Raw genomic sequence first — 25,637 nt, 5'->3', positions numbered from 1 at the left:
AAACATGGATGTCCTCATGCAGGCACCCACTAAAATTTTTTTTTTTTAAATCAGATTTGTGGGCTCATTGATTTAATGTGTAGGGAAGATTGCAGAATCTGCTATTAATCCAGTCCAAATCTGTTTAATCCTTAATGTTTGCTGTATTCGAGACTACTGCCAATTTGCCTTGGGTAACCTAGGTGTGGCCTACTGTATAAAAGCCAGGCAGACAATCAGAAGTGTAGTCACAGTGACTATGCAGAAAGAGCAGGCATTGCAACCACAGGAGGAAGAATGCTCATTACAGGAAGAACTCCGATAGTGTCTCAACATTGCATGCAGCAATAAAATAAAAGATCCTTCCTTAGTGCTTGAATTTGAAGGTCTAAATGGGTGTACAGAGGCTCGGGCTGGGAAATTTTGACTAAGCAGTCTAAATAAAGATGTAGTTCACCCCGAAGCCAAATACACTGACAGCCTGACACAAGTACCTTGCCTGCAGTCTATTTGGCCAGGCAATAGAGTCCACGCATCGCTATCGCTGGCAGTGTACACAGGGCGATTCTGGGTAATCTAGGTTATTTTGACTAGTCAAAAATCGCACCATGTCACATTTAACTAGAATCTGTCCTCAGCACCCCAGGGCTGGGTACCCACTAGAAGATCATTCTTCATATCAACTGATCTGTTGATTTGTTTTTCAACAGATCAGGCAGCGATCTGTCAGTGGTGACTGACTAATTGGGCAGGCACATTTACCACCATCTCCTACAGTGGGCATATGGCCCAGTCAGCAGATCGCCTATACACATAGCACGATATTTAGATATACTGGAGCATCAATAGGTCTGTGTGAGTTTGTTTAAAGACCTATTGCTATTACACTGGCTGACAGTGATACTGGCTCCCCTAGCACATTGTTAAATATCAACAGGGGACCTAAAAAAAAAAAAAAATTGGTGTCCTGAGGACCAAGTCCAAGAACCACTTAATAGAAGCAACCAGGCTGGCCCGAGTGGTTGAGAAATTTTTAAAAGATTATATTAAGTAATTAGCATTAATTGCTGTGCTTAATTATGTGGTAAGGGACAGGGTTAGCTTCTGTTTGTTCATATAAGTTATGATTGGAAGCCACCAGCGTTCAGCACAGGTTTTACCTATCACATTGGCAATAAATAATTTGAATTTGTCCTGAACAAACTCAAGGCACTCCTGCAGATGTACTGAGCAGCCCAGGGTGCCACAGCACACCGAAGGCACCATTTACTTATGCCTTTGTTAATTTAACATTTCTGTCCACATTTAATGAGGCCCGATTTAGTCTTGTTTCTTTTATAGGACAGTATACATATTGTCCAGTATAACTAATGTATTGACCATTTTATAATATATCTGTGCAAATGACATTAATTTGCTCCCAAACACTGAAATAGTAAAATTGGTCAACTAGGTTTGCTTTAACCAATTTGCCAGTTGCCAGCATTTTGGAACAGATTGTCATTTGCTGCCAAACATTACCAGATAGTTTCCAGCCAGCCCTGACAATATCTTTAGGTGTGTGGGCAGCTCAAGTTCCAACTGTAAGAAAAATGAAGAGTTTCTCTACTGAAACAGCTTAACACTGGCCATAATTCAGTGCAAGCTGGTTACTATGTACACAGTGCTATTTGGGCTATTGATTCTGACTCTAGTCCAAATTGATAGCAAGTTGGTGCAAATCACACTGCACCCGATTCAATCCTGCTGCATGGCTCAGCAGCATCGGCATCGAAAAGTGCCTCCCCACCCCTGCTTGCCGATGCTGGCACCACCACATCTGCCCAAGTGTACAAAACATTAGTGTGTTCCCTTCAGTCATAAGGCAGGCCCGAACCGGATAATCAAGGGCCTATTGTGAGATGCTGAGACCACAGCTGCGTGGGTGAGGCAGGCGACATGTGGATGAGAACAAGAGTTTCTCAACACTGGACCCCTGTCATATTGCCCAGACCACCTAGCATGTGCACAGCATACTTACAGACTTCATAAAGTGTCTACAGGAGAAGCAGATGGGGGTGGGATGTTCTAATATCCGCAGCCCTCTAACGCCCCCCTTTACCAGGTACCACATGGTTAATAATTGCATATGCGATTATTAACGCAAGGGATAGCTCTTGCGACACGAGCTGTGCCCTGCGATGCGGCCACAGCGCTGGAATTCCGGGTCTGAGACCCGGGAGTCCATACGCGCAGAGCGCTGGCTGCAGGGAGCGATCTGTGATGGATCCCTCACCCAGCGCCGCAGTGAGAGACCCACTGGCTCCTGCAGGAATCGCTAGTTTTTGATGGAGATTTCCTTTGCAGCACTGACACTGCGGAGGGGGATTAGAGAATAAAAAATGCAGTAAAAACAAAATAACTGAGTTTTTACCGCATTTCTGGTTTAGAGCATCCTGCCCAAAGTGTGTTGGGGCTGACTACTTGCATCATTAGGGCCTACCACCTCAAAGGTAGTTTGTGAGTAGCATAGAGGCTCAGGACATTTACCATAACAGCACATCACTATACCTGCCCTATCCTAACACCACACATACCTGTTCACTGGGATGTAGGCAGACTGCAGCCTCTGAAGAGTGAGCACCCCTCATGCAGAGGACTACCGAACAATTGGAGATCTGGGAGAAGAATGGTGAACTACAGTAGCTGTCATATGTTAAAGATGTGACTTGGAAAGCATGAACTGTTTGGGGTCCTGAGGACTGCACTTGAGGAACACTGATGTACAGTACTTATGCCATCAAGTCCAATATCTCCCTAAATACATAAATAAATTGTGAGGAAAACAGGAAAAACAATTCTGATTTATTGCCAACTATGTGGCCCGCTAGGTAACTAGTCATCAACTTATCATTGGCCTATTCGTGTGTTCGTTAGAAAGAGCATATCAAAGCTTCCAGTATAGTCACACGGCAGCAGCAACTTCCAAATCTAAAGTCACTTTGAAACTAGCAGCACAAAGGAAGCTCCCAGTGAAGGCTGAATATGTACCAGATAGTTACGATATCCTAGAACTTGGGCTTTTTGCATAGATAAACCTCTGTGAAGAACCTAAAGCTGGGTACACATTAGATACCGCAAACTACGCAATGCCTTCAACTATTTCCCTTGAACTGGCTGTTCTCCTTGAGAATCTATATAGTGCATGAACTATTTTACAGAGTATATTGTTCAGTGGCCACATCCAGGAGCACGCAATGGTTTGATAGACTGGATTTTATTGCATGTACAGTGTCAATAACCAGTGAGATCATGCATAGTTACAATCTAGCGTGTACACTATATGCACATGATTATTTTCCTGTAGAACATCTATTCTCAAAACTATGCAGCTTACAAGTTTGAACTGTGTATGTAAAATCCTAGATAAAAACCATATGTACTTTCTTACAGGTACATGTTAGGTACTGAACAGTTGCATGGAACAAGCAGCATGCATTCTGGGGAGGATGTAGTTGGCACCTCAGCAATCAGAATCCCAGTAGCCAGAACCCTGAACATAAAAGCCAGGGAGGGTTGGGCTACTCTAGAATGTAAGCTCTCATGAGCAGGGCCCTCTCTCCTCTTCCCTCCTGTTCTCACAGCACTCTTCTTGCATTTCAATTACAGCTCTTACTCACATACAATCTATACCTGCATCTATTCGCATTAACTTCCTTATATGTATTGTGTACTAAGAATTGTGCTTTAATTGTGTTCTGTCTAGTTCTGTGTACCCTGTACTGTTCTAATGTGTTCTATATGTACAGTGCTGGCTGGTGCAATCACCATGTGGCGCTGCTGCACAGCTCGGTAAATGTTCCCCATGTCCCTTATTAGAATGCATCTAGTACATATCTGTATGTGTGATGTATATCTGTACTGCCATTGCTGCTTGTTCCTTGTACTGATAACCCTTTGTATTACAGTATGTGCATTGTTATTTTTAATGTCTGTAAAGCGCCTTGAGTCCTGTTGGAGAAAGTGGGCTATATAAATAAAACTTGCTTTAGTATTCTGACTACAGGCATCCTATACCTAATGCATTCTGGGGTGTCAGCCCGATTAGCCTGCTGAATATTGTCCAGCCAGCATTTAAAACTGCTTTAATGGGTTAATTTAGGGTGCTTTTGCACGGCACCTCACCCCAGCATAACAGGGTTATTTTTGCGATGTGAAAGTGGTATATGAAAGAATGATTTTAGCCCACTCCCCTATGCACCAATTGAGTCAGTTTCCCTGCAAGGCCCAATGATGCAACTAGCGCAGCTGCCCCCAGCACCCCTGCCTGCATCTCTTCCCCAGGCTTCTCCCAAAGAAAGACCACAAGTATTGATTATGTTTCTCACATTGGGGGCAATTCAAAGGTTCTCCCATGGCTGTCACTAGGGGGAGCAAAATTAAACAATGCAATTCATGCTCCAATCTGGGAACTCATTAGATGCGGGAGACAAGTTTAACATGGTAATGGTGCGTACCCTGTTCGATTCGATTTCTATTAGATATGGACAATTCGACCTGCTCTGAAGTTTCTACTCCTTTTCAATTTCCACTATATCCCATTCTACGTGCATTTGATTTTCTATTAGATCAACACTGAGATTGACATCAAATCAAATGCTGCAGTGACCACATTAGATTTATCTATTCCATTTCCATTATGTAGTCTTGGCTGCCAAGACATTCCATTTATGCTACACGGGAGCACACATTGGAATCTAATCTGCATCGAATGTAGAAAAACCATTCAATGCCCATTCGATTTTCTATTTGATTTTGCTTCTATAAGCAAAATCGGAAGAAAAATAGTGCATATCTCACAGTGTGTACGCTCTATAAGGAGGAGAGAAGAAATGCGTGGCGAGCCAGTTTTAGTGGCTATATGCTGCTAACCCCACATCTATTTGGGAACATGAAAGCAATGTGCACCTGATCCAAGCAACATTGCTACAGATTCCATTATGATAATCTTTACCATTATCTGGTATTTGGAAGGCTGAAAAGGGAATTGTTTTTGTATTGATATAGATATATAAACAGCTTGCCTACCCACAGTAACCAGCTCTAAAGGTAGGCTTTCTATAGCTGGTCAATTTTTTTACACAGGTTGTCTAGCTGCTTAAAACCAGGTGAAATGCAGGATTGAAGTCAGCCAGCCACAGAACCAGTATAACAGAGAGCATCCTGGTTTATAGGGAAAGCATGGAGGGCCCCCTGAAGTCAAGAGTATGCAACACTCAGTGGTGTAACTAATGTAAGGCAGCCCCAGCAGCCGCTTGGGGGAGCAAGCAGCAGGGTCTGTGTGGGCGCCGGCACCCGCTCAACGCACTGACATGCTGCTGCCTGCCGCTGCCCACTGACTGAGCACTGGACGTGATTCAATTGACTGTACAGAGCCAGCTATCGGCTACTGTCTACAGGATGGGTGGGCAGATGGGCGTGCTAGGGCGGCCTGGGATGCGTTGGAGCCAAGGGAAGCAGCAGTGTATGCTGGTCTACCTTCCTCTCTCCTGCTTCAGTTTCTCCATTATGCGTGTGACGTCATCACACGCTGGTGAAACATGCTGGAGAGGAGCCTGGAGGGAGGGCATCACAAACTTTTTGGCAGGGGGGAGCAAAATTACACCACTGGCAACACTGGTCATACAGCTACAAACTACATGTTCCAACATGCATTGCCAATTTTTTTCCTATAAGAGCATGCCAAAACTGTCAGGGCATGCTGGGACATGTAGTTCCACAAAATCTGGAGGGCCACAGTTTGAAGACCCATGAAGTAAAGTAATCAGAGGGCTGCAGCTGGAAGTACAGTGCACCTTGCATCTAGTGGGACGGTCATAGCACAGTGTAACCAGAGGTTACCTAACTGTCCACGTTACGTATATTCATGGCTCAGCACAAAAGGTTAGAACAATTTTACTGAGGTAATTCTGTAAAATGTGGCCAAGCAGGTATATCCTGAAAACCTGGACCCTAGAGTATCATATTTTGGAACCCCTGGTGTGACCGAAGGCAAGTAGCCACAAAATTATGTCAAATTACACATTGTAAAACTCAGAAGCTAGCATTAGTCTACTAGTATTTATTAAGGCTTTAGTAATCAGTGTGGCACCTCAGTGAGTGACAAGCAGCAGGTTCCCATGTGATGACCATGGCTATCACTAATGGAGATTAGCAGGATGTTGCTAGCACATTTACAGTATGTAGGATTACCAGAGAATGATCTGGTCAGCAGATAACGGTGCAGTCTTTTGTACAAGCCCATGATTTTGGGATGGTGTGCAGTGGGTGCACACAACCAGTCTGAAAGCTGCAGGGTAGCTCAACAGTATATACAGATGGGGCAGCTCTCATTAGAGCTGCTCCAGGTGATTTATCGCCAATCGCCGCTGCTGGCCATCCCCCAGAACGCACCCTGTTCTGACAGACTCAGTTCCATCACTCATTAAGCTCAACAGTACCTTTCCGCAAAAACCGGTGCAGGTAATATATGCTTCTGTCGCAGGTCTGCAGTATATAGAGCTGCTGCTGTAGTATTTATACAGCAGGGAGACAGACATGGATAAGCAGAATGCAGCAGCTGCTGGATGTTCTCTTTTATTTCAGCAGCCTGCAATACACATCACCCTATTTCACTTTAGCATGTATCTAAAGCCATCCTGCCAGGACAATGACAGGTAACCATGTGTATACAGCAGCACTTAGACCCATGGCAATAATGCCAAGCTGTATGGCTGACGTGGGCGTGTAAATATATGGTGCTATTCAGCTGTTCTGGCAGACAGGCATGCATGACAAAGCATTGCTAGTTTGCTTTTGTACCGCACCTTCGGCCCAGGCACAGAGTACCAATATCTGCAATATCAATGCAAACAAGTCCAATCGCTTGTACCACAACTACTGTATTTCCAAAGCATTACTGGAAGGCATTGCTACGCAACTGGGTGCTGTAAGCTAGTTTGGCAACCTGATATTTCCAACTTCCCATTGAATGGGGAACTTAAGAAATGTTGATCAGACTGCCCATAACTATACACATTTTAACTGTATGATGGCCCATCATGAATCTGTGCTTGAAATCTACATTAACCTCTATTATACTGAAACATTAATGTTTAAAACAGTACTGGGAAAGATTGAAAACCTGTTATCCAGAATTGAGGTCACAAAGTCAGGGGCAGATTTATTAAGCTTGGCAAAGTGATAAATTGTCTGGTTTTTATCACTGGCCAATCAGCTCCTACCTGTGAAGTTACAGGCTTGGTTTGAAAAATGACAGGTAGGAGCTGATTGGCCGCTGATAAAAGCCAGACACTATCACTTCAGCGAGCTTAATAAATCTACCCCTCAGTCCTCAGGACCACCGTGCATGATTTGCAGATCTTCTCACAGAATCAAGTGAATCAGCTCCACCTGCGGATCTTCTAAAATGTGTCCGTGAGTAATGATGCACCTGCCGGATGACCTGGAAAATTTGAACTGTATGGTCTGCAGCAGTGACCACTAGACTACGCCCAAGTTTCTGGCGTACATAGCCACCAGCGAGCATATCACGTTATGTTCCTTCATTTTGCCAGACTGGTAACTATGTATATAAAGGTCAATTTAATTAATTAATTTTTTATTTTGTAATTCTGCAATGTTGAAGTTTTTGCAGCTGTTTTTACGCAGCCAAATGGAGGCAGTGACCAGATAGTGACAACATGGAGCATATAATCATCAGTTCCCAGATAATTAAAATGTAGGTACATGTTTCCTAGCACGGCGCCCCCGATTTTAATCGGAGTGCATCTTATCGCATGCAACTTAGCAGCATGCGATAAGATGCGATTTTTAATTGTACAAGCACCCTGATGGGTGCTTACAATGTTAAATGCACCCCCATTGTCACCACCACCCCAACTATCAATGCTAACCCGAAGCGTGGGGAGCGGAGCGAGCCCCGCGAGGGGCGGCGGTACGTGTCCTCCGACCTTTTCATACCCCCACTATCCACGTCGGCGTGGAGTTGATTTTAGATAGTGTGGCGAGCGAAGCGAGCCCCGCGAGGGGACAGATTACTTTACATGCATTCTGCGTCCGCTCGCCACGCTTCAGGCTCGTATTCTGCGTCCGCTCGCCACGCTTCAGGCTCGTATTCTGCGTCCGCTCGCCACGCTTCAGGCTCGTATTCTCCGTCCGCTCGCCACGCTTCAGGCTCGTATTCTGCGTCCGCTCGCCACGCTTCAGGCTCGTATTCTGCGTCCGCTCGCCACGCTTCAGGCTCGTATTCTGCGTCCGCTCGCCGCGCTTCAGGCTCGTATTCTGCGTCCGCTCGCCGCGCTTTAGGCTCGTATTCTGCGTCCGCTCGCCGCGCTTCAGGCTCGTATTCTGCGTCTGCTCGCCACGCTTCAGGCTCGTATTCTGCGTCCGCTCGCCACAGTATCTAAAATAAACTCCACGCCGACATGGATAGCAGGGGTATGAAAAGGTCGGATTAAGTTTACCGCCGCGCTTGCCACGCTTCGGATTGGTGTTGATAGTGGGGGTGCATTTAACATTGTAAGCACCCATCAGGGTGCTTGTACAATTAAAAATCGCATGCCATTTGCTGGCATGCGATGCTATGCGATTTCATTGTACAAACACTCCTGTTAATTTAATGGCAAGATCACATCGCACACCACTAAATACGGTATGCGATGGGCGCGTGCTAGAAAACAAGTAACAACCATTTAAGAGGCAAGAAGTTAGAGTTGCAAGGATTTATACTGGAAGCCCAGACCAGAAGCTTATGTAATGCTGGGTACACACCAGGACGACTAGGGCCCGATCCCCTCAATCTAGATCCAATTCCGACCAATTGGATGTAGATTGTGTGGTGATTGGGCCCTTTTCTTTCCTGGTGTGGACCGATACCGATCCGCGGGTCGGTCGTTATTGAGATCCTACCTGCTGCAGGTAGGATCTGAATGACGACCCTACAGCCGGGTGCGGGTCGCCATCAGATCGGACCCACTTACGGTGCACATCGTGAGCGGGTCGTCGTGGTGTGTACCCTGCATAACTTAAGCAGCTCCTTACCCTTCTTTGGTTTTGGGGTCTCAAAGCAGCAGTTCATTTCGTCCCCAACCTCTGTCCGGAACAGACTAAAGTTGGACTTCCTGAACTTTAAAGATGCGCACACACTGACTGATAAATTGGCCATTTGATTAAATGGCAGATATAGCTATGCCGTATCGGCCAGCATGTAAGATTTAGCTGAACTGCATTGTTCACTGATATATATTGTGTCAGCTCTGCAACACAGCCAATGCCAATATATCGGTGCATTGTGCCGTGTATATGGGCAATCCGCCGACTGCCCATACAGCCGAGCATTTGGGCATCAGTCCCCCACAGATCATGCAGTATGCATGGAAAACACTCTGCCCAATCCATCTGCAGATATATCTATATGCGTGTACCCAGCTTAAGCCGCTACGGAAGCCCAGATCAGAAGCTTAGCCATCAGAGGAAGCCTCGGAGCAAGTCAGCATCTACACCAGACATGACGCAGAGCTATCAGTCTTCTGACAGATAAGCAAAGTCTCAGCCATCATGATCATTCTGCACTAGACGCATCCCAGGGATAAAAGCATTTTTTGTTGGTCCCCGGTTGTATCTAGGGACTTCAAAAACGGGCTATCAAAAGAGCCTAGGAACAGTACTAGAATTTACCTTGGCGATGGATCAAAAGGATCCCTACCCAGCAATGGTCGCACACCAAGAAGCCACACTAATGCCCTGCAGGAGCCACTTACCCTGTAATTGGTAGTGATTCTACATCTTTCTGATTTGAGAAAAAAAAAAATCTCTTGTCCAAAACCCAATGAAATGTCAATGATAAAGTATTTACAATACATGTGTAGCAATGCTCATTGTTGCCGCACCAATCTCAACATGAGACTTTGTGTGGTGATTGGTGTGATCCAGCCGCCACGTGCGAGCACCCAATTCACTCCTGCGGCTCATAGATGAACAGTGAGCGATGTTGCAGTGTGGGGGATTCTGCTTTGTGGCTGTGACTTCGGCACAATTAACAAGTATGAGCAGCCGAATTCTACCACGATTAGCGCGGCTACATCTAGTTCATGATCTTTGTGAATCATATAGGATGTAAAATTATAAGCTCATACATTTAGGCTTTGGTTTCCAAATATCAGTGAGTCACCCCCGGCAATATTGTGCCTGATTCAAAGGATGCACACCTGACTTGCATGCTATGCCAATAGTCAGTGTACTGCACATGTGCAGATCAGGTCTTGCGTTCTTGCTCGTCCAGTCCTTGAGCAGCATGCCATCAGGGGGTGGGGAGCCTGGCAATGGGAACCATTCCATAGAACAGGGATAAGTCATCCCCAATTTGTAAGCGTGCCTTGGCCAAGGTCTGGGTGTGAAATTTCCTGGCCCGGTAGAGTCAAGACACCAGCCACATGGCAAAAACTTAAGGGTTACTATTTTATTATAACAGCACATACAGATGGAGCGCCTGTCAGCCAGCCTGCCGGATCACCAGATCCCCTGAGATGTCACATGCTGGCGGACAGGAGCTCATCCAATGGGACGAGTCAGCAGTGCGGCAGGGAGCAGCTTCCCTGCCCATCTCCACTTCCGGGAGATGGGCAGGGAGTGGAGGCAGCAGGGGGCTCCAACGGAACACACGCCCCCTTCTGTCGGCTGGCGATTCTATCGCCAGGAGCAGCTCCATTGAGAGCTGTTCCATCTGTATTTTGGATTCAAATTATGACTGACCCCATCACAGCCTCTACAGAAACCTATTGGGTTTGTAGCTGCGGATTTGCCATTCTCCAGGCCTCTACGCATTCCAGAGCTTGGCCTCATATAGGCTACCCCTATCTGCAGGATGGTGTAGCCTACAGTAAGCTATGGGCCAATATATCGCAGTTTACTCAGTTACCCCCTCTGATGCATGACACCCATGCATTAGCTGCCAGGGACCAGAGCCAGAAAGCAGGGTCTTATCTTTCCTGCAGCCAAAGCGATAATGGAAAGCAATGTCAGATTGCAGCGAGGTAAGCTTGAATACAATATATCTTATGCAAAAGGACCGAAAGGTCCCAAGCAGCTTTGCAGGAAAAGTTGAGCAAGTGTATAGGCAGCAAAAGACAATGCGCTCAGTTCAACTGGACATGAGTTGAAAAGCACTGGGAAGGTGATGCCGAATGTATTCAATTTAGTGTGCTGCTATGTTGGAGAATACCAGTATTCGGGACTTAAACAGGGTTGTTTGGATCTGAAAATTTAGAGTCTCCGATGAAATGTTCCCCACAGTAGAGAACAAATCAGTACCCTGGATCCCAGGATGTGAGCAGAAATACTTATGTCAGGCATAGTGGCACACTGAATTGAATACAGTAGGTCTAGAAGCTCCTTCCCAGCACTAGCAACTGAATTGAATTGTATAAACCCCGGCGTGCCATACCAGAACTGCACAGCACACCACATTGCAAAGAGGCACCCTTCAAACCTTAAAGGTGGCAGGTTTTGGAGCAGTGTATTGGCATCCGATACCCCTTGAGCCGCCCAGGAAATCGCATGCGTTCCTTCTGAATGTGACCTATCGCATGTAATCCCAGATTCCTACTGCATGGAGAGGGTCCAAGTCAGACGTCATACGTACAGCATTTATAACACCAATGCGCACAGGACCATGCAATGGATTGGATGTCAACACAAGTCCAGTTTGGCCACTTTTTACCCAATCCGCCGGCCAGATTGGACCTGTGCATGGGTACCTTACTTCGGTTCCTTGCTTTACTGTTCTCTGTGCTTATCAGGAACATTCACAAAAGATATAGAATTCAGACGCAGCTGTCATCCATACATGCAACTCAGAGCATAGCATATACATACAGACATTCCTGACATGTGCATAGCAGCAGTAGAAAAGAAGGACACGTGTGATGCATACAGAAAGCAAGTGATGCCCGGGGAATGGAGAGAGAGTGATGGGTGCAGCAGGTCACCGGCCAGGGCCAGCACATGTGGGTGCACTGGGCAGCTGCATAGCCATGCCCTGTACACGGGATACATGCATCATATACAGAGTGAGGCTGCACGTATGTACTAGAACATGCAACACGAGGTGACAGGGGACAGCACATGTGCCGGAGCCATATTATTACTCACACAGCCAGTAACACTAGGACAAGCACGCCCCGTTATACACCACGCTACAAGCATGGGAGCATAGGTTAGCCAACCCGTACTGCTCATGCTGCTGTGGAACTACAAGTTCCAGCATGGCTGCTGTGGAACTACAAGTTCTAGCATGGCCCGAGAAGAACCTTACAGGTGTGACGAGCAGACACGTGCGGCACGCTATAACCCGAAGCTGCACGAGTAGGCGGTCTCACCATTGAAGTCCCCGGTGTCGGCCACCACCACGGTGTTCTTCTTCAGCTGCTCTAACGCGGACTCCTCCATCCTCTGCTTCTTTATTGCAACGGAGTTGGACATCGCCTGAGGGGGTCTCCGTGGGTCCTATATATACCTGTGGCCGGCAGAGGGGCGCGTACTACTCAGCCAATGAGAGAGGAGGTCCGGGAAGAGGGGTGAGCGCGCGACCCGCCGTGAGAGGGATGGGAAGCACAGGAGCGAGCGTTCCGGGCGTACAGCGGCCAATCAGCGAACGCAGCAGGGGAGCAGACGCCTCGGCCACGCCTACTCGCCGGCCGAGAGTAGACTGGGAAAAGCTCGGTGGGAGGGTAGCAGGCTCACCGACCAATCACACGGAATTCCAGAGAAATCTGGTGACGTCACTTGATGTTGGCTTCTTATATTCGGGCCGCCCTACCCGTTAATATTCGCTAGTTTCGCAGTCTCTTCTTATTCATATATTATTATGCACTTAATTATCATTCTCGCTTCTTATACACCAGGCATGTCCAAAATATGGCCCTCCAGCTGTAAAAACTACAAGTTCCATCATGCCTTGCCACTGTTTTGCTATTAGGGAACGCTAAGCCTATGGAAACAAATGCTGGGATGTGTAGTTTCACAACAGCTGGAAGACCACAGTTTGGACATGCATGATATACACCAAAAATTAATTGCGTAATCTCTTAGTTTACTGGGGCCTATTTATTAACCCCTTCACTGGCACTCCCGAGAATTTTCCGGGCTATGCGTCAGTACCCAGTCTGGCAAATCCGGAAAATCCTCGGAGTGCCACTGCCTGAATGGCCCGGCCCTGCTGACTTCCCCCCAGCTGTGTGCGGCGTGACCTGGGTAACCTGGGTTGCCGGGAGCAGGGACGGCTGATGTAGGGGGAGATTCTCAAAGAATCCCTGCCCCCCTTCGCCGCCCATCGCATTTATAATTATCGCATATGTTCTAACATATGCGATAATTATAGCAAAGGACAGCTCTTGCGTTAAGAGCTGTCCTTTGCGGTCAGAGTCGCCGGGTCCCAGCAGGTCCCGGCGGCTCCCCCCTCCCTTACACACCCGGCGCTGCTGCTGCTGCTGCGCCGGGCTCTCCTCCTCCCTGCACCCGGAAGACTATCAGTGCAGGGAGGAGGTCACAGGTCCGGGCAGCACTGCGCTGTGCTGCCCAGACACAGGTGAGGGGAAAGGGGGCGAAGCGGGGCGGCTGGGGTCCGTGCGGGGCGGCGAAGGGGGGCGCGTTAACCCGGCGGGGGATGCTTACAGCATCCCAAAATGCGGTAAAAACCCCGGTAACGGGGTTTTCACCGCATTTCTTGCTTAGAGAATCTCCCCCCTAGTCTGCGGCGCTGCCCAGTCCCTGGAAACACAGTTGTTTTTTTTTTTTTAGGGAGCGCTCCCCCCAAAAAACTCTCCAAGTGGGAGCGCTCCCTAAAAAAACGGCACTGAAGGGGTTAATCATTTACAGGTAAAATCTGCACTGGCTTCACTGTGACTGGCAGTGACTTCCTAATGGAAGTCCGACCTGCCAGTCACTCATGGCTGTCCCATTTTTAGGTGTTCCCTCCCTCCGGGATAGCTCTCTATGCTCAGCTGTAGGGCCGGCCCTAAAAACGGGTTAGGGGCAGTTCCACGGACGATTCTGCGCATGCGCCCGAACCAATCTACAGATCGCAGTATTCGGGTGGGACAGTATGGAATCAGAAGTTACTTCAGGTACCATGAGCCAGCTCATAATACAAATGTGGTTGTTGATTAAATCTTCTTGTGTTCTTTATACCTTTATGACGCGATATGGCCTTTTTTCATCCTAAACAGGATTCGCTGCACATCGCCAAAATCATCATTGAATACCGCCCTATGTGTGAATATTGGTCACTGTGCTGTGTAATGTGAAAATGGGTCACTACGTGCGAATATTGGTCACTGCGCGCTCTATAATGTGAATATTGGTCACTGCGCGCTGTATAATGTGAATATTGGTCACTGCGCGCTGTATAATGTGAATATTGGTCACTGCGCGCTGTATAATGTGAATATGGGTCACTGCGCGCTGTATAATATGAATATGGGTCACTACACGCTGTGTAATGTGAATATCGGTCACTAAGTGCGAATATTGGTCAGTACATGCTGTGTAATGTGAATTTGGGTCACTACATACTGTGTAATGTGAATATGGGTCACTGCATGCTGTGTATAGTGATTATGGGTCACTACATGCTGTGTGATGTGAATATGGGTCACCACGCAGCCATTTTCCCAGTGGTCTTTACCACTGCTCTGCCGGACCGATGATGAGGTGAGTAGAATTAAATGGGTGAAGGGTGTACAGCGTGTGGGGCCCCCAGCGACACTTATGTGGCATCATATGTAATAGCTATTACAATGTGTGGTATAATATGTAATGGGCATTATGGAATGTATACTGGGCATTATTGCATAATGTGAAATGGGCATCACAGTGTGAGGCGTAATGTGTAATGAGCATCACGGTGTGAGATGTAATGGGCATCGTGGTCTGGGTCAATGTGTACGCATCATGGTGTGAGGCGTAATGTGTAATGGGCATCACAGTGAGGCGTAATGTGTAATGGGCATCACAGTGGCCCTTATTCTGGTTGGTGCGGTCAGAGCCGCACACGGGGCTCCGGCCGCACAAACCAATCCCCGCCCACCCTACGGATCGCCACGGCCGTCCGTACACGGACGGCTGGCGATCCGCATAAAAATGGTGGAGGCTACGCCTCCACCATGGTGGGAGCTGCCCCCTGCATTCGATGGTCGTCGACCATCGAAGGCAGGTCCGCACGCCGCGGCAGCTCCCGCAAGCTAAGACCACACGGACAATCGTCCGTGTGGTAGCTTGTATGGGGGCTGAAAGCTGACATCCGGCGACGTCAGCTTTCCTCCCCCATGAGTTGCGTCATGGCCTCATTACCATGCATACGCCCCGCGTTTGCATGGGAACGCCCATGAAACGCGGGGCGTACACATAGGGAAATGAGGGCATGATGCCTCTCACGCCCCTATCCGCCCCCTTTGCGGCGGACGAAATCCGTCTGCGGCGAAGGGGGCTGCACATGCGCAGATTCACCTCTGCGCATGTGCAGTGTAAAAACATCGGCGGTACGGCCGCACGCGGGCCGTACCGCACGAACTTGAATAAGGGCCAGTGTGAGGTGCAACATGTAATGGGCATCACAGTGTGAGGCGCAACGTGTAACGGGCTTCACAGTGTGAGGTGTAACGGGCATGACGGTGTGAGTCACAACGTGTAATGGGCATTTAGGTGTGTGGCGTAATATGTAAAGGGCCTTACAGTTTGTGGTGTAATGGGAATTACAGTGTTTGGTATAATGTGTGTGACATAACATGTGTTGGTCATTATGGCATGTGGGTGTGTGACGTGTAATAGGCATTACAGTGTGAATTTGCCTTCAGCACACACTGTCCCTATTATCCCTATTTTACAAAAATTCGTCAAGCCCTGGCATAATGTGGAATGTCCATTACTGTGTGTGGCATTATGTTTGATGGGCATTATGGTCTGTGGTATTATGTGTATTAGGCATTATGCTGGGTGGCATTATGTGTAATGGGCATTACTGTGTGCGGCATTATGTGTGATAGTTATTATGGTGTGTGTCATTATGTGTAATGGGCATTACGGTGAGTGGCATTATGTGTAATGGTCATTATGTGTATTGGCCATTACAGTGTAAATTTTTGCAGCGCGCCTTCGGCGCGCAATGTCCCGGTTTCGTGTGTGTGTGATGGGAATGATTAATTCTGAAGCCCATATACATAAATAATTCAACTTCTATTTAGTTTGCATTGATGTCCAATAGGCGTGAATGACACGCCCAGTAGGCTTTGATGGACACGCCCAGTAGGTGTGATGAACACGCCCCTCCAATGGTGCACCCCCTAATAAAATGGGCTGCGCACGCCTATGGTGGCCAGCGACCATATTGCCAGTGATTTCAGCCCCTGTCGCCCCCGTGTGTACACAGCTTAGGAACTACGAACCAACAAATCATTCTAATTATAAAAAAATATTGCTAAATTATAATATTTGCTTTTTTTGGACAAGGCTTCCTTTCTTAATAACGGTTAATAATAAATAATAATAAATAAAGTGTCTTTTGAAAAATATATAAATGTAAATGGCCATTTACTTAATATAGCACAGTTAAAAAAAAATCTGCAGCTTGTATCCCTTTCAAACAAGTGAACACTCAGCATGTGTGGTGCAGAGTGAACAGGAAAAGGTGATAGGTACTAAAATGGGAGTTCTATTGACGATGGGACGTTGCCCATGGCAACTAATCAGAATCTACTTATTTATTTAGCACCTTCTAGAAGATAATAGATAGCAGTGGCGTAACTATAGAGGGTGCAGAGGATGCAACTGCTATGGGGCCCGGGGCTTGGAGGGCCCGAAGGCCCAGCTAGCATCCCCTGCACCCTCAATAGTTTATAAAGAAGTGTAAAATATTACCGCCCGCCCATCGCCCCCCTTCAGCGGCAGTGTTAAGCTCAGAGCAGGAGACCCGGCGCTACTAACGCTGATGAGGATCCACCACTGTTGGTGGACAGGAGACCGGACTGCCTGCTCCGTGCAGGTAAAAGTAGGCAGGCTGACCTGACTGCCATTCTCAGTGAAAGGAGGTAGGCGCCGCTAAGAAGACCCAGCGGCAGCTGTCCGGAGCACTGAGTAGGAGACCCACGGCAGCAAGAGACGCAGCTGCCATTTCCAGCAACAGGAGCCAGGCGGCAGATCAGGTGACCCAGCGGCAAGGGCGCTGAGCAGGAGATCTGGTGCCTGGGACCACTCAGCAGATATCCCGGCACTTGTAAAAAGAAGCTGGCCTTGATGAGTGCAATAGAGGGGAGGTGGGGGTAAAACCTTTGCTGTCCAACCCCTCACACAGGGCTGCTTGCACTAGAGTGGTAATGGTGGGGATTAGGGGATACAGAGCAAGGTACACAGTGCCATCTCTCTTGGGGGGTGGAGGCACGGGGTCGGAAGGTCAAAGTGGTTACTATCAGAACCCTTTCAAAGGATTCAGTATTGAATCCCGGCGGTCGGGATCCCGGCGTTCAGAATCCCGATGCCAGAATCCCGACAGCCGAAATGCCGACAAGGGGGGGACGTGGATCGCCCCCCCTTGCGGGCTCGCTGAGCTCGCCACGCAGCGGGCCCGGTGCCTCGCTACGCTCGGCACACTAATTTATTCTCCCTCCAGGGGTGTCGTGGACACCCCAGGAGGGAGAATGTGTTGGCATTTCGGCGGTCGGGATTCCGGCGTCGGGATTCTGAACATCGGGATCCCGACCGTCGGGATATTAACTGCATCCCCTTTCAAACCGTGCTCTCCCTCCTCTCCCCCACCCACACACTATCACCCCATCCTTTTCCCCCCACCCACTCTTCTTCTCTCCCTCCCCTATTAATCTCTTTCTCCATCCCCTTCTCTCTCTCCGAGTCCTTTTTCTCACTCTGTGTTCTCCCCGCCCCACCACCCCTCTCACCTGATATCTCTCCTCTTTTTCTCCTCTATCCCCCACTCTCTCACCCCCTGCCCCATCACACTCTCTTGCCTGCTATCTCTCCTCTTTATCTCTCTCTCCTGCCCCCTTTCTCTTTGACCACTCTCTTTCTCTCAACACTCACTCATACTCCCTCAGTCTCACCCCACTCTCTCTCTGCCCTAATATCTCTTTCTGCTCCATCTCTTCTTACAGTCTAACCCCCTCTCTACCTAGAACTCTCTTGCTTCTGCTCACACCCCTCCATTTCTCTCTGTCATTCTATTTCCCTATTTATCCATGAAGCCCTCTTTCTCATCTTGACCACTCTTCTCTATTGACAAAGGTGTGGGGGGGCCCTTTCAAGATTTTGCTATGGGGCCCCCAATGTTGTAGTTCCGCCCCTGATAGATAGTATCTGATTGGTTGCCCATAGCAACATCACATCTTCAGTAGAACTACCATCTTAGTAAATAACCCCCTCTGAGTATTAGCCAATTCAATGCAATAGTAGTATATTCTTACATCTATAATTAAATATATGACATGTTATACTATTTTAGAACACGTAATAGAATGTGCACACGACACGAATAACATTCCGAAATTGAACTTCTTTATTAAATCTTACACATATATTGTCTTGTCTAATTTTACATTGTAATATGTCATGAAATAATTACATTGTGTTTGTATTACAAATGAAGGCTATACAGGTGAAGAGAGAAAGGTGAAAGGCCTCTGTACAACACTGCACACCATTAATTTTATATACAGTACATGTTAGGTGGCTTTAGGAACACCGCTCCAAATGAGCATTGCCAAAGAGAGGTGCAGCTGATCCAATGGCTTGCCAAAATCATTAGTGACCCCTGCATAACCCAGTCCTACACCTTCAGCAAATAAAGTAGGCTTGCTATAACAGGTTGTGCCCATAGATACGTCTGTAAGAAGCATAGATGGGAACTTACAGTTGCTTATTAATGGCGTTAATCGGAGCATCATTTGTAAATAATACCCCATTCTCACTGCAGCCAAATTCCCGGGTCTAGCATGTAGACCCGGGAATTTTCCTTTTAACATGGGATTTTTGGCAGTGTGAACGGGTCGCATACCCGGATCTCAGACACGGGTAAAACCCTTATTTTTACCCGTGTCTTAGATCCATGTATGCAGACACGGGTCGACCCGTTCACACTGCCGAAAAACGCGTGTTAAAAGGCAAATTCCCGGGTAGAACTTCTTCACCCGGGAATTTGCCTTGCAGTGAGAACGGTGGTCCAGGTGCGGCAGTCCCCGGCAGTTCAATGCCGGGAAAAAGCCGTGTATTTCTCACTCGCAGTGAGAACACGGTATAACAAAACACATTTATGTAATGGTGCAGTTATCCTGTGTATCAAAGCTGGTTGCGTTTCGCTTACCTATATTGCACAAGTGTGTTTATTTATACAGTATATGATATCTGGTGGTATGCTGGACATTATCATTTTCACCCAATAGCTTTTTGTGCTTGTTTTTCTAAAGACCAAACACATCCATTTCATTCATTTGATCATTTGAAACACACCCTAAGCACTTGCGTCACATCACTATTTGCAACACATGTACGTTGTAATAATGCAGTCAGAAACTATACAGAAAGGTCAAATCATTTAAGACACTTTAATAATAGGTGAAGTGCTAATTCTTTACTGTACAAGTCCCTTAAGTAGAAATAGCACCACACACCGTTGTAGTTCTGCTGCAGATTTATATTAAAGTACCTGGGTTACATTCTTCTAATATTACAGGGAAATTCTTATATGAAAAGAAATAGTGAGAATTTGTAATAGAAAACAGTATACTTAATGCTCTGGTTACATGTGCATTTGCCACTGAGAATGCAGCACAAATAATCATATGTAAATATAGTCCTGGTGGGGTAACTCAATTACTTCTAACAAAATACACAGTTGCATGTTTATATAGCATGCAGTAGGTGGAGTGATGATAGTGTTCCTTCTAAAGTGCCTATGGTTATAAGAGATGCTGTGGCGGGCTGTTTCACCACTGTATCCACAAAGTGTTCTACACTTCATACTTTACAACGTGGATAATCCATCTGCTAAAGCTTGCTGTGTGTACAACCAATGGTGGAACTTGTGGGTGGTGAGCCCAGATGCAAAAATATAATTTTGGGCCCCCCTCCACTCCAACCCAAGTTCACAATATGCAACACGGAAGAGGGTGACAGGAGGAGGCAGAGTTTGACCGGGAAAAGCAGTGGGTGGCGCACTGCACTGCACTAATAGCAGTTCCGCCTCAGCGTACAATAGCCTTGTGAGTCCAACAAATTTTCCTTAAGTACAATTCAACGTAAATCTCCAACAAAGAGGAAGATTTCTACTTTTCACAAAAAAGCACTGAGAACATTGTGCACCTGTTACCTGCTGATTTGTTGTTGTTGTTGTTGTGGTTGTTGCTGCAGTTTTTAGTCCCAACATAATATTTTTGTGAAACATTGAAACTTTAATGTCAGGTTTGTATTAGTTAAATAAAACAGAAACATCAAACAATAGAATTCGCTTTACTATAGCAGTAATCACTTAAACCAGTTGTTCCCAACGTTTGCGAGTCACTGCACCCTAAAGTTTCAGATTTTTTTTCACAACACCCATAGGCTAAAAGTTTCTTATTGAGGAATGTAGAAAAACTATTTCATTAAGTAAAATGAGTTTATATATCATAAGCCCCATACACACTAGAAGATAAAGCGAAAGATATCTTTCAGAAAGCCCTTTCTGAAAGATATCTCTCATTTTATCTTCTAGTGTGTACACTCAATGGGACAGATATATGAACCAGCGTTAAGTGCAGAAATGCACTGAATGCTGGTTAACTGGGGGGGATTACATTAGGCTAATGTATCACTAGCGCACCTAACCTGCGCTAGTGACAGCGTAACTTGGCGGGGCTGTCCCCTGTAATCCCCCCAGTGTTTAGCGGCCGGGGCGATGTATTAACAGCCACCCAGGCATTAAATCACCCGGTCCACTTTGCCAGCCCAGGGCTAGCGTTATCCAATCCCCCACTGCGGGGACAACGCTAGCCCGGCTTCTGGCTCGGGCTGCGCTGGAGATCTCATGGTTTTAGCAAGATCTCTTGCATGCTCATTAGAGCTGGCCGGGGTGGAGCGCACTGCGCATGTGCAGAATGCCATAAAATGGCCTTTATGCGCTGTGCATAAAGGCTCTCCTTATCGGTTTGGGGGGGGGGAATCATGCATCTGCCCATAACGTGTGCCCGCTTCTCCACATTATGCTGGAGAAGCTTGACCCATTATTTAAAAAAATGTTATCAGCAGTTTGATACATCTGCCCCAATATCGTTAATGATGGGCGCTCCTGCGCATTGTTAACGACCCCGTCCCTCATTTAGCATGTTCGGGTGAAGGAGGTCCTCGTTAACGATGGCCGTGCTACATGGCCTAGTGTGTATGGGGCTCTAGGTTCAGTTATTTTGGTGAGGAAAGGATTTGCTTCTGTTTGTTCACATATGTTATTATTGACAGCCACAAGCTCTGCTATTGCCTATTCCACTGACCATACATCATTTTAATTAGTCCTGGACCACCAATTCAAGGCATTCCTGCAAATGTCCAGAGGCACCCCAGGGTGCCGGACGGGGTCTCAACAGTCGGGATCCCGACAGTCATTTACCCGACGTCGGGATCCCAGATTGTTAAAACACTGACATAAGGGTTCCCGACGGCCACAGGTTATTCTCCCTCGTTGGAGTCCACGACGCCCATAGAGGGAGAATAGAATAGGTGGCGAGCCACCGAGCCTGCAAGGGGCTTTGTTGCGCTTACCATGCTGTCTGAGTCTGGCCAGCCGGGATCCCGACATCGGGCTAATGACTGTCGGGATCCCGACTGTCGGAACCCTATACCACACCCAGGGTGCCATGGCACACAAATAAACCTTTTCTATTATAGTATACACTTAATGTAGACATGATATACCACAAATATACACATAAAATGATAAAATATTATGTGCTTGTTATTGGTGACAAATTTTGAATTGATCGTATAGCTCCTGGTTATAATGATATATCTATTGAACAGAATTCTGTTGCTTATCAGCCGAAGATCATGTCATAGTTTTATATCCAGATATTGTCTTCCAGGTGGGGGGAGCAGAATTTTTGTTTTCATTGGCCGAAAATGGACCCATGATCCAGCGAAAACACAGGGATAAGTCCTCTGTCCCGTGTTTGCAGCTGCTTATGGAGTATTACGTAACACATGATAACTGCTGGCATCGGGGGAAAGGGTGTCGGCATTGAGACTATTACTATATTCCTGGGGAACCCACCGTTGCTAATAGGATACATCCCTATATAGGATAGGTTTTGTGTACTATTTTTGTATAAAATGTAATACTATTATTTAATGTACATGCACAATGGACCAATCATGCCTGATAGGGTCTTTTTAGCTCACAGTGATCTATTTAAAGTGTTACACAAATATTTTTTAATTGATTAATTCTGCTTTTCTGAATGCTGTATAAATTCAGATTTATTTCAAGAGATTATTTAGGATACTACAGTATTGTGTTATATGCATGCTCAGATCATTACTGGGTTGTATGTATGCTCAATGCTCAGATCACGCTGGTTAGGTGTTCTATCTATCTATGTAAATTGTGTTCAAGAATTGTATCCAGATGTCTAGTAAGGGTTTTTATAATGCCAGCAGTGTGCATATAGCGTTCTAGGATTGTATTATGATCATGTTGTGTGATCAGATTTTGTTGCGTAGATGAGGGCAACTTTGTATAGTGTAATACAGTATAATTGCATTATGATCGTATACAGTGGTGATGTCATGTTTAGTATATGTAGTTTCATCTGTCTACTGCAGGCATGTCCAAACTGTGGCCCCCCAGCTGTTGTGAGACTACACATCCCAGCATGCCTTGCAATAGTTTAAGCATTGCCTATAAGCAAAACTGTAGCAATGCATGATGGGACTTGTAGTTTCACAACAGCTGGAAGGCCATAGTTTGGACATGTCTGGTCTACTGTATAAGTTCAGGTTGTGTTGAGCAGACGAGTGCCCATTGTATATACAGTATATTAGTATATACACACACACACACACACTTATATATATATATATATGTGTGTGTGTGTGTGTGTCTCTTGTGTTCTTGTGTAACTGAAACACTGCCCTCTACTGGCAGCGAGTGAAGCTATGAAACTACATCTCTTTCTCTTTCACACATACAGAAACACAGAGGCAATCGCACATACAGAAACACAGAGGCAATCACAAAGTAGCAGACTAGCTTTTGTATATTTTGCTTCCAGTGGGCTTAGCTAGTATATATATATATATATATATATTTTTTTTTTTTTATATTACATTATCTATTATATTATTATATTTTATATATAAACTTTATTCATTTTATTAAGTGCCATTTTATATTCTTATGTGTCACCTTTCCACTTCATACCTGCATAAAGAGATGGTTAATCACACAGGTTAAAGGTATAAATATCTTTATATGTTCTTCAAGTCCTGTGAAGATAAGCAACAGTTTTATACAGACAAACATTTATTTTCTTTTGTGTCATTCTGGATATTACGTTGCCAAATAGACTGCAAAGCCTTTTCCTTTATTTGTCTTTATTGTATTTGGATAATCAAATATTACACATCGATACCACCTACTGCTGTTAGTAATGGGATGAAATTATTATGTTGTGTCACAATTGTATCTAACTTCCAGTATATGTGTGTAGTTCTAGGACACCCCACACACCCACCAGACATTAAGTACAAATTATACAATGTATGAATGAACACAGATGTATGTATGCAGTAATGTAATGTTTAAGGTAAGTATCCCACATTCATTACCTTATAACAGCTTTAATGCAGCCTCCATCCCCAGGAAGGACCCCAAGGCACTACACACTTGTATTACTATATGTTGGCTGTTACCCCCTTTTTTTTTTACCTCATTTCCTTTCAATTATTAACTCTTTTACCATTATATTTTCTTTTATTATGTCTCTGAAAACTTCAAACATTGTAAATAAAAAAAAAAAAGTTAATTCAAAACCAAACAGAACCCCAGTTGAATGCTTGAAGATGACCTACCTCAATCATCACGTTCAATTTACATTTACAAGAGCTGTCACAAAGGACAACCGTATGTATCACCTGACCCCAGTGTGGCTTGCGTTCAGCAGTAGATGTATTGCACCCTGGATACTGAGTATTGCGTATACACAGCCCTTTGTGTTTTCATTTTCCACAATCAAAGACGAAAGCAGCCTATGATTAATTATTAGTCTTACTGGACTGTTGGCTACACAATCACCTTTTCGTCCAATGTTAGAATTAGTGTGGTCAGATCAGAGCCTTAATTTCACTAATTATTAATTTCCTACATGAATCACCGATGCTTTTGATGCATTTCGATTTAGGAAACAGGATTTGCATATAGAACTGTCATTAGTTCTGCTTCGTCCTGATAGAGTAATGTACCATATCCATCAGAATTGTACAGGATTTCGTGCACTGTGTAATAAAAGGCAAACAGAAAAAAAAAAGTATTCAAAATAAAATTCCATTATGGTCTATATGCAGGTAACCCCTTCACTGCCAATGTTATGAAGATTTTTTTTTCCAACATCTTTTAATGCAGACCCATTGCGAGGCTTTGCCTGACTCCGGCTGCCTCTGCAAGCCAATCAGTTTATAAAATAAAGGAATATACATATAAAAATAATACTTTCATGCAATACTTATAGCTCTCCCCCTGTTTTTACTCTTTAACTGCTACAAGGACAGCCGACCTCTTAGGCAGCAAAGACAAGAAAGCACTAGAGAACAAAAAGGTAAGAGTCCGTAAGATATACAAACATAAATATGTGAATACTATATATATATATATATATATATATATATATATATATATATATCTATACATACATGCAGATGTACTGTAGCTGGTTTTTCTATTGAACCAGGCAATGTTGCACAGTCTGATAGTGATGGTGGAGGATACTCTGCAATACACCACATATCCCACTAGGGGGCGTGATAGAATTAGCTGCATATTTATGTACAGTATACGTTAATATTTATTGCTGAGGTCCACAGTACTTTTCTCTTGCGTTAACAATTTACGAGTGTAGAACCATAGTCCTTTTGCAGGCAGAGACATATATGTAGATCAGCAGCGAGTGATTTGCAAGGCTAGTAGAGAAAGGGAGAGGGGAGATGCTGCCGTGCTAGTTGGTGGATTCTTCAGTTTCAACAGATTCGATCCTCTCCTGGCGTCGCTTCATGATTTCTTGGAGCTCCGTCTCACCCTGGCTTTTCTGGAAGAGGAACGGTCACAGAAAATGAATGGGTTTTCCCTATGTGAATGTTCACAACATTTATTTATTATCGGTTATTTATAATGTACACATTTTCCAGTCCCTTGCAATCTATAGGGGTAATTCATGTTGGCTCCGTAAGCAGCGAAAATCGCTGCTTAGTGAGCACTGAAACGCCATCACACCCCCTCGCCACTGGATCCCCTCGGTACCATCTGCTAGCAGGAGAAATCATTCGATGGTTGTCGACCATCGAATGATTTTTCCTGCCATCAAAATCAGTCAGTCTAG

General features: G+C 45.7%; 2 protein-coding genes across 4 annotated transcripts in view; both read right to left on the bottom strand.

Annotated features, from left to right (window-relative positions):
* TALDO1 (transaldolase 1) overlaps positions 1-12,649 on the bottom strand; it is a 33,899-nt gene extending 21,250 nt beyond the window's left edge. Inside the window, exon 1 of the mRNA XM_083165385.1 lies at positions 12,396-12,649. Coding sequence (XP_083021511.1) covers positions 12,396-12,498 — 103 coding nt within the window. The 5' untranslated portion in view covers positions 12,499-12,649. The remainder of the gene's footprint in view (positions 1-12,395) is intronic.
* A 9,214-nt stretch (positions 12,650-21,863) lies between these two features.
* The window catches only part of EPS8L2 (EPS8 signaling adaptor L2), a 192,228-nt gene continuing 188,454 nt past the window's right edge, over positions 21,864-25,637 (bottom strand). For all 3 annotated transcript variants that reach the window (XM_083165378.1, XM_083165379.1, XM_083165377.1), the window contains exon 21: positions 21,864-25,346. In XM_083165378.1, coding sequence (XP_083021504.1) covers positions 25,257-25,346 — 90 coding nt within the window. In that variant the 3' untranslated portion in view covers positions 21,864-25,256. The remainder of the gene's footprint in view (positions 25,347-25,637) is intronic.

The sequence above is a fragment of the Crinia signifera genome, chromosome 11, assembly GCF_055691185.1.
Source record: "Crinia signifera chromosome 11, ASM5569118v1, whole genome shotgun sequence".
Classification (NCBI taxonomy): domain Eukaryota; kingdom Metazoa; phylum Chordata; class Amphibia; order Anura; family Myobatrachidae; genus Crinia; species Crinia signifera.
This window is presented reverse-complemented; position numbering and strand designations above follow the sequence as displayed.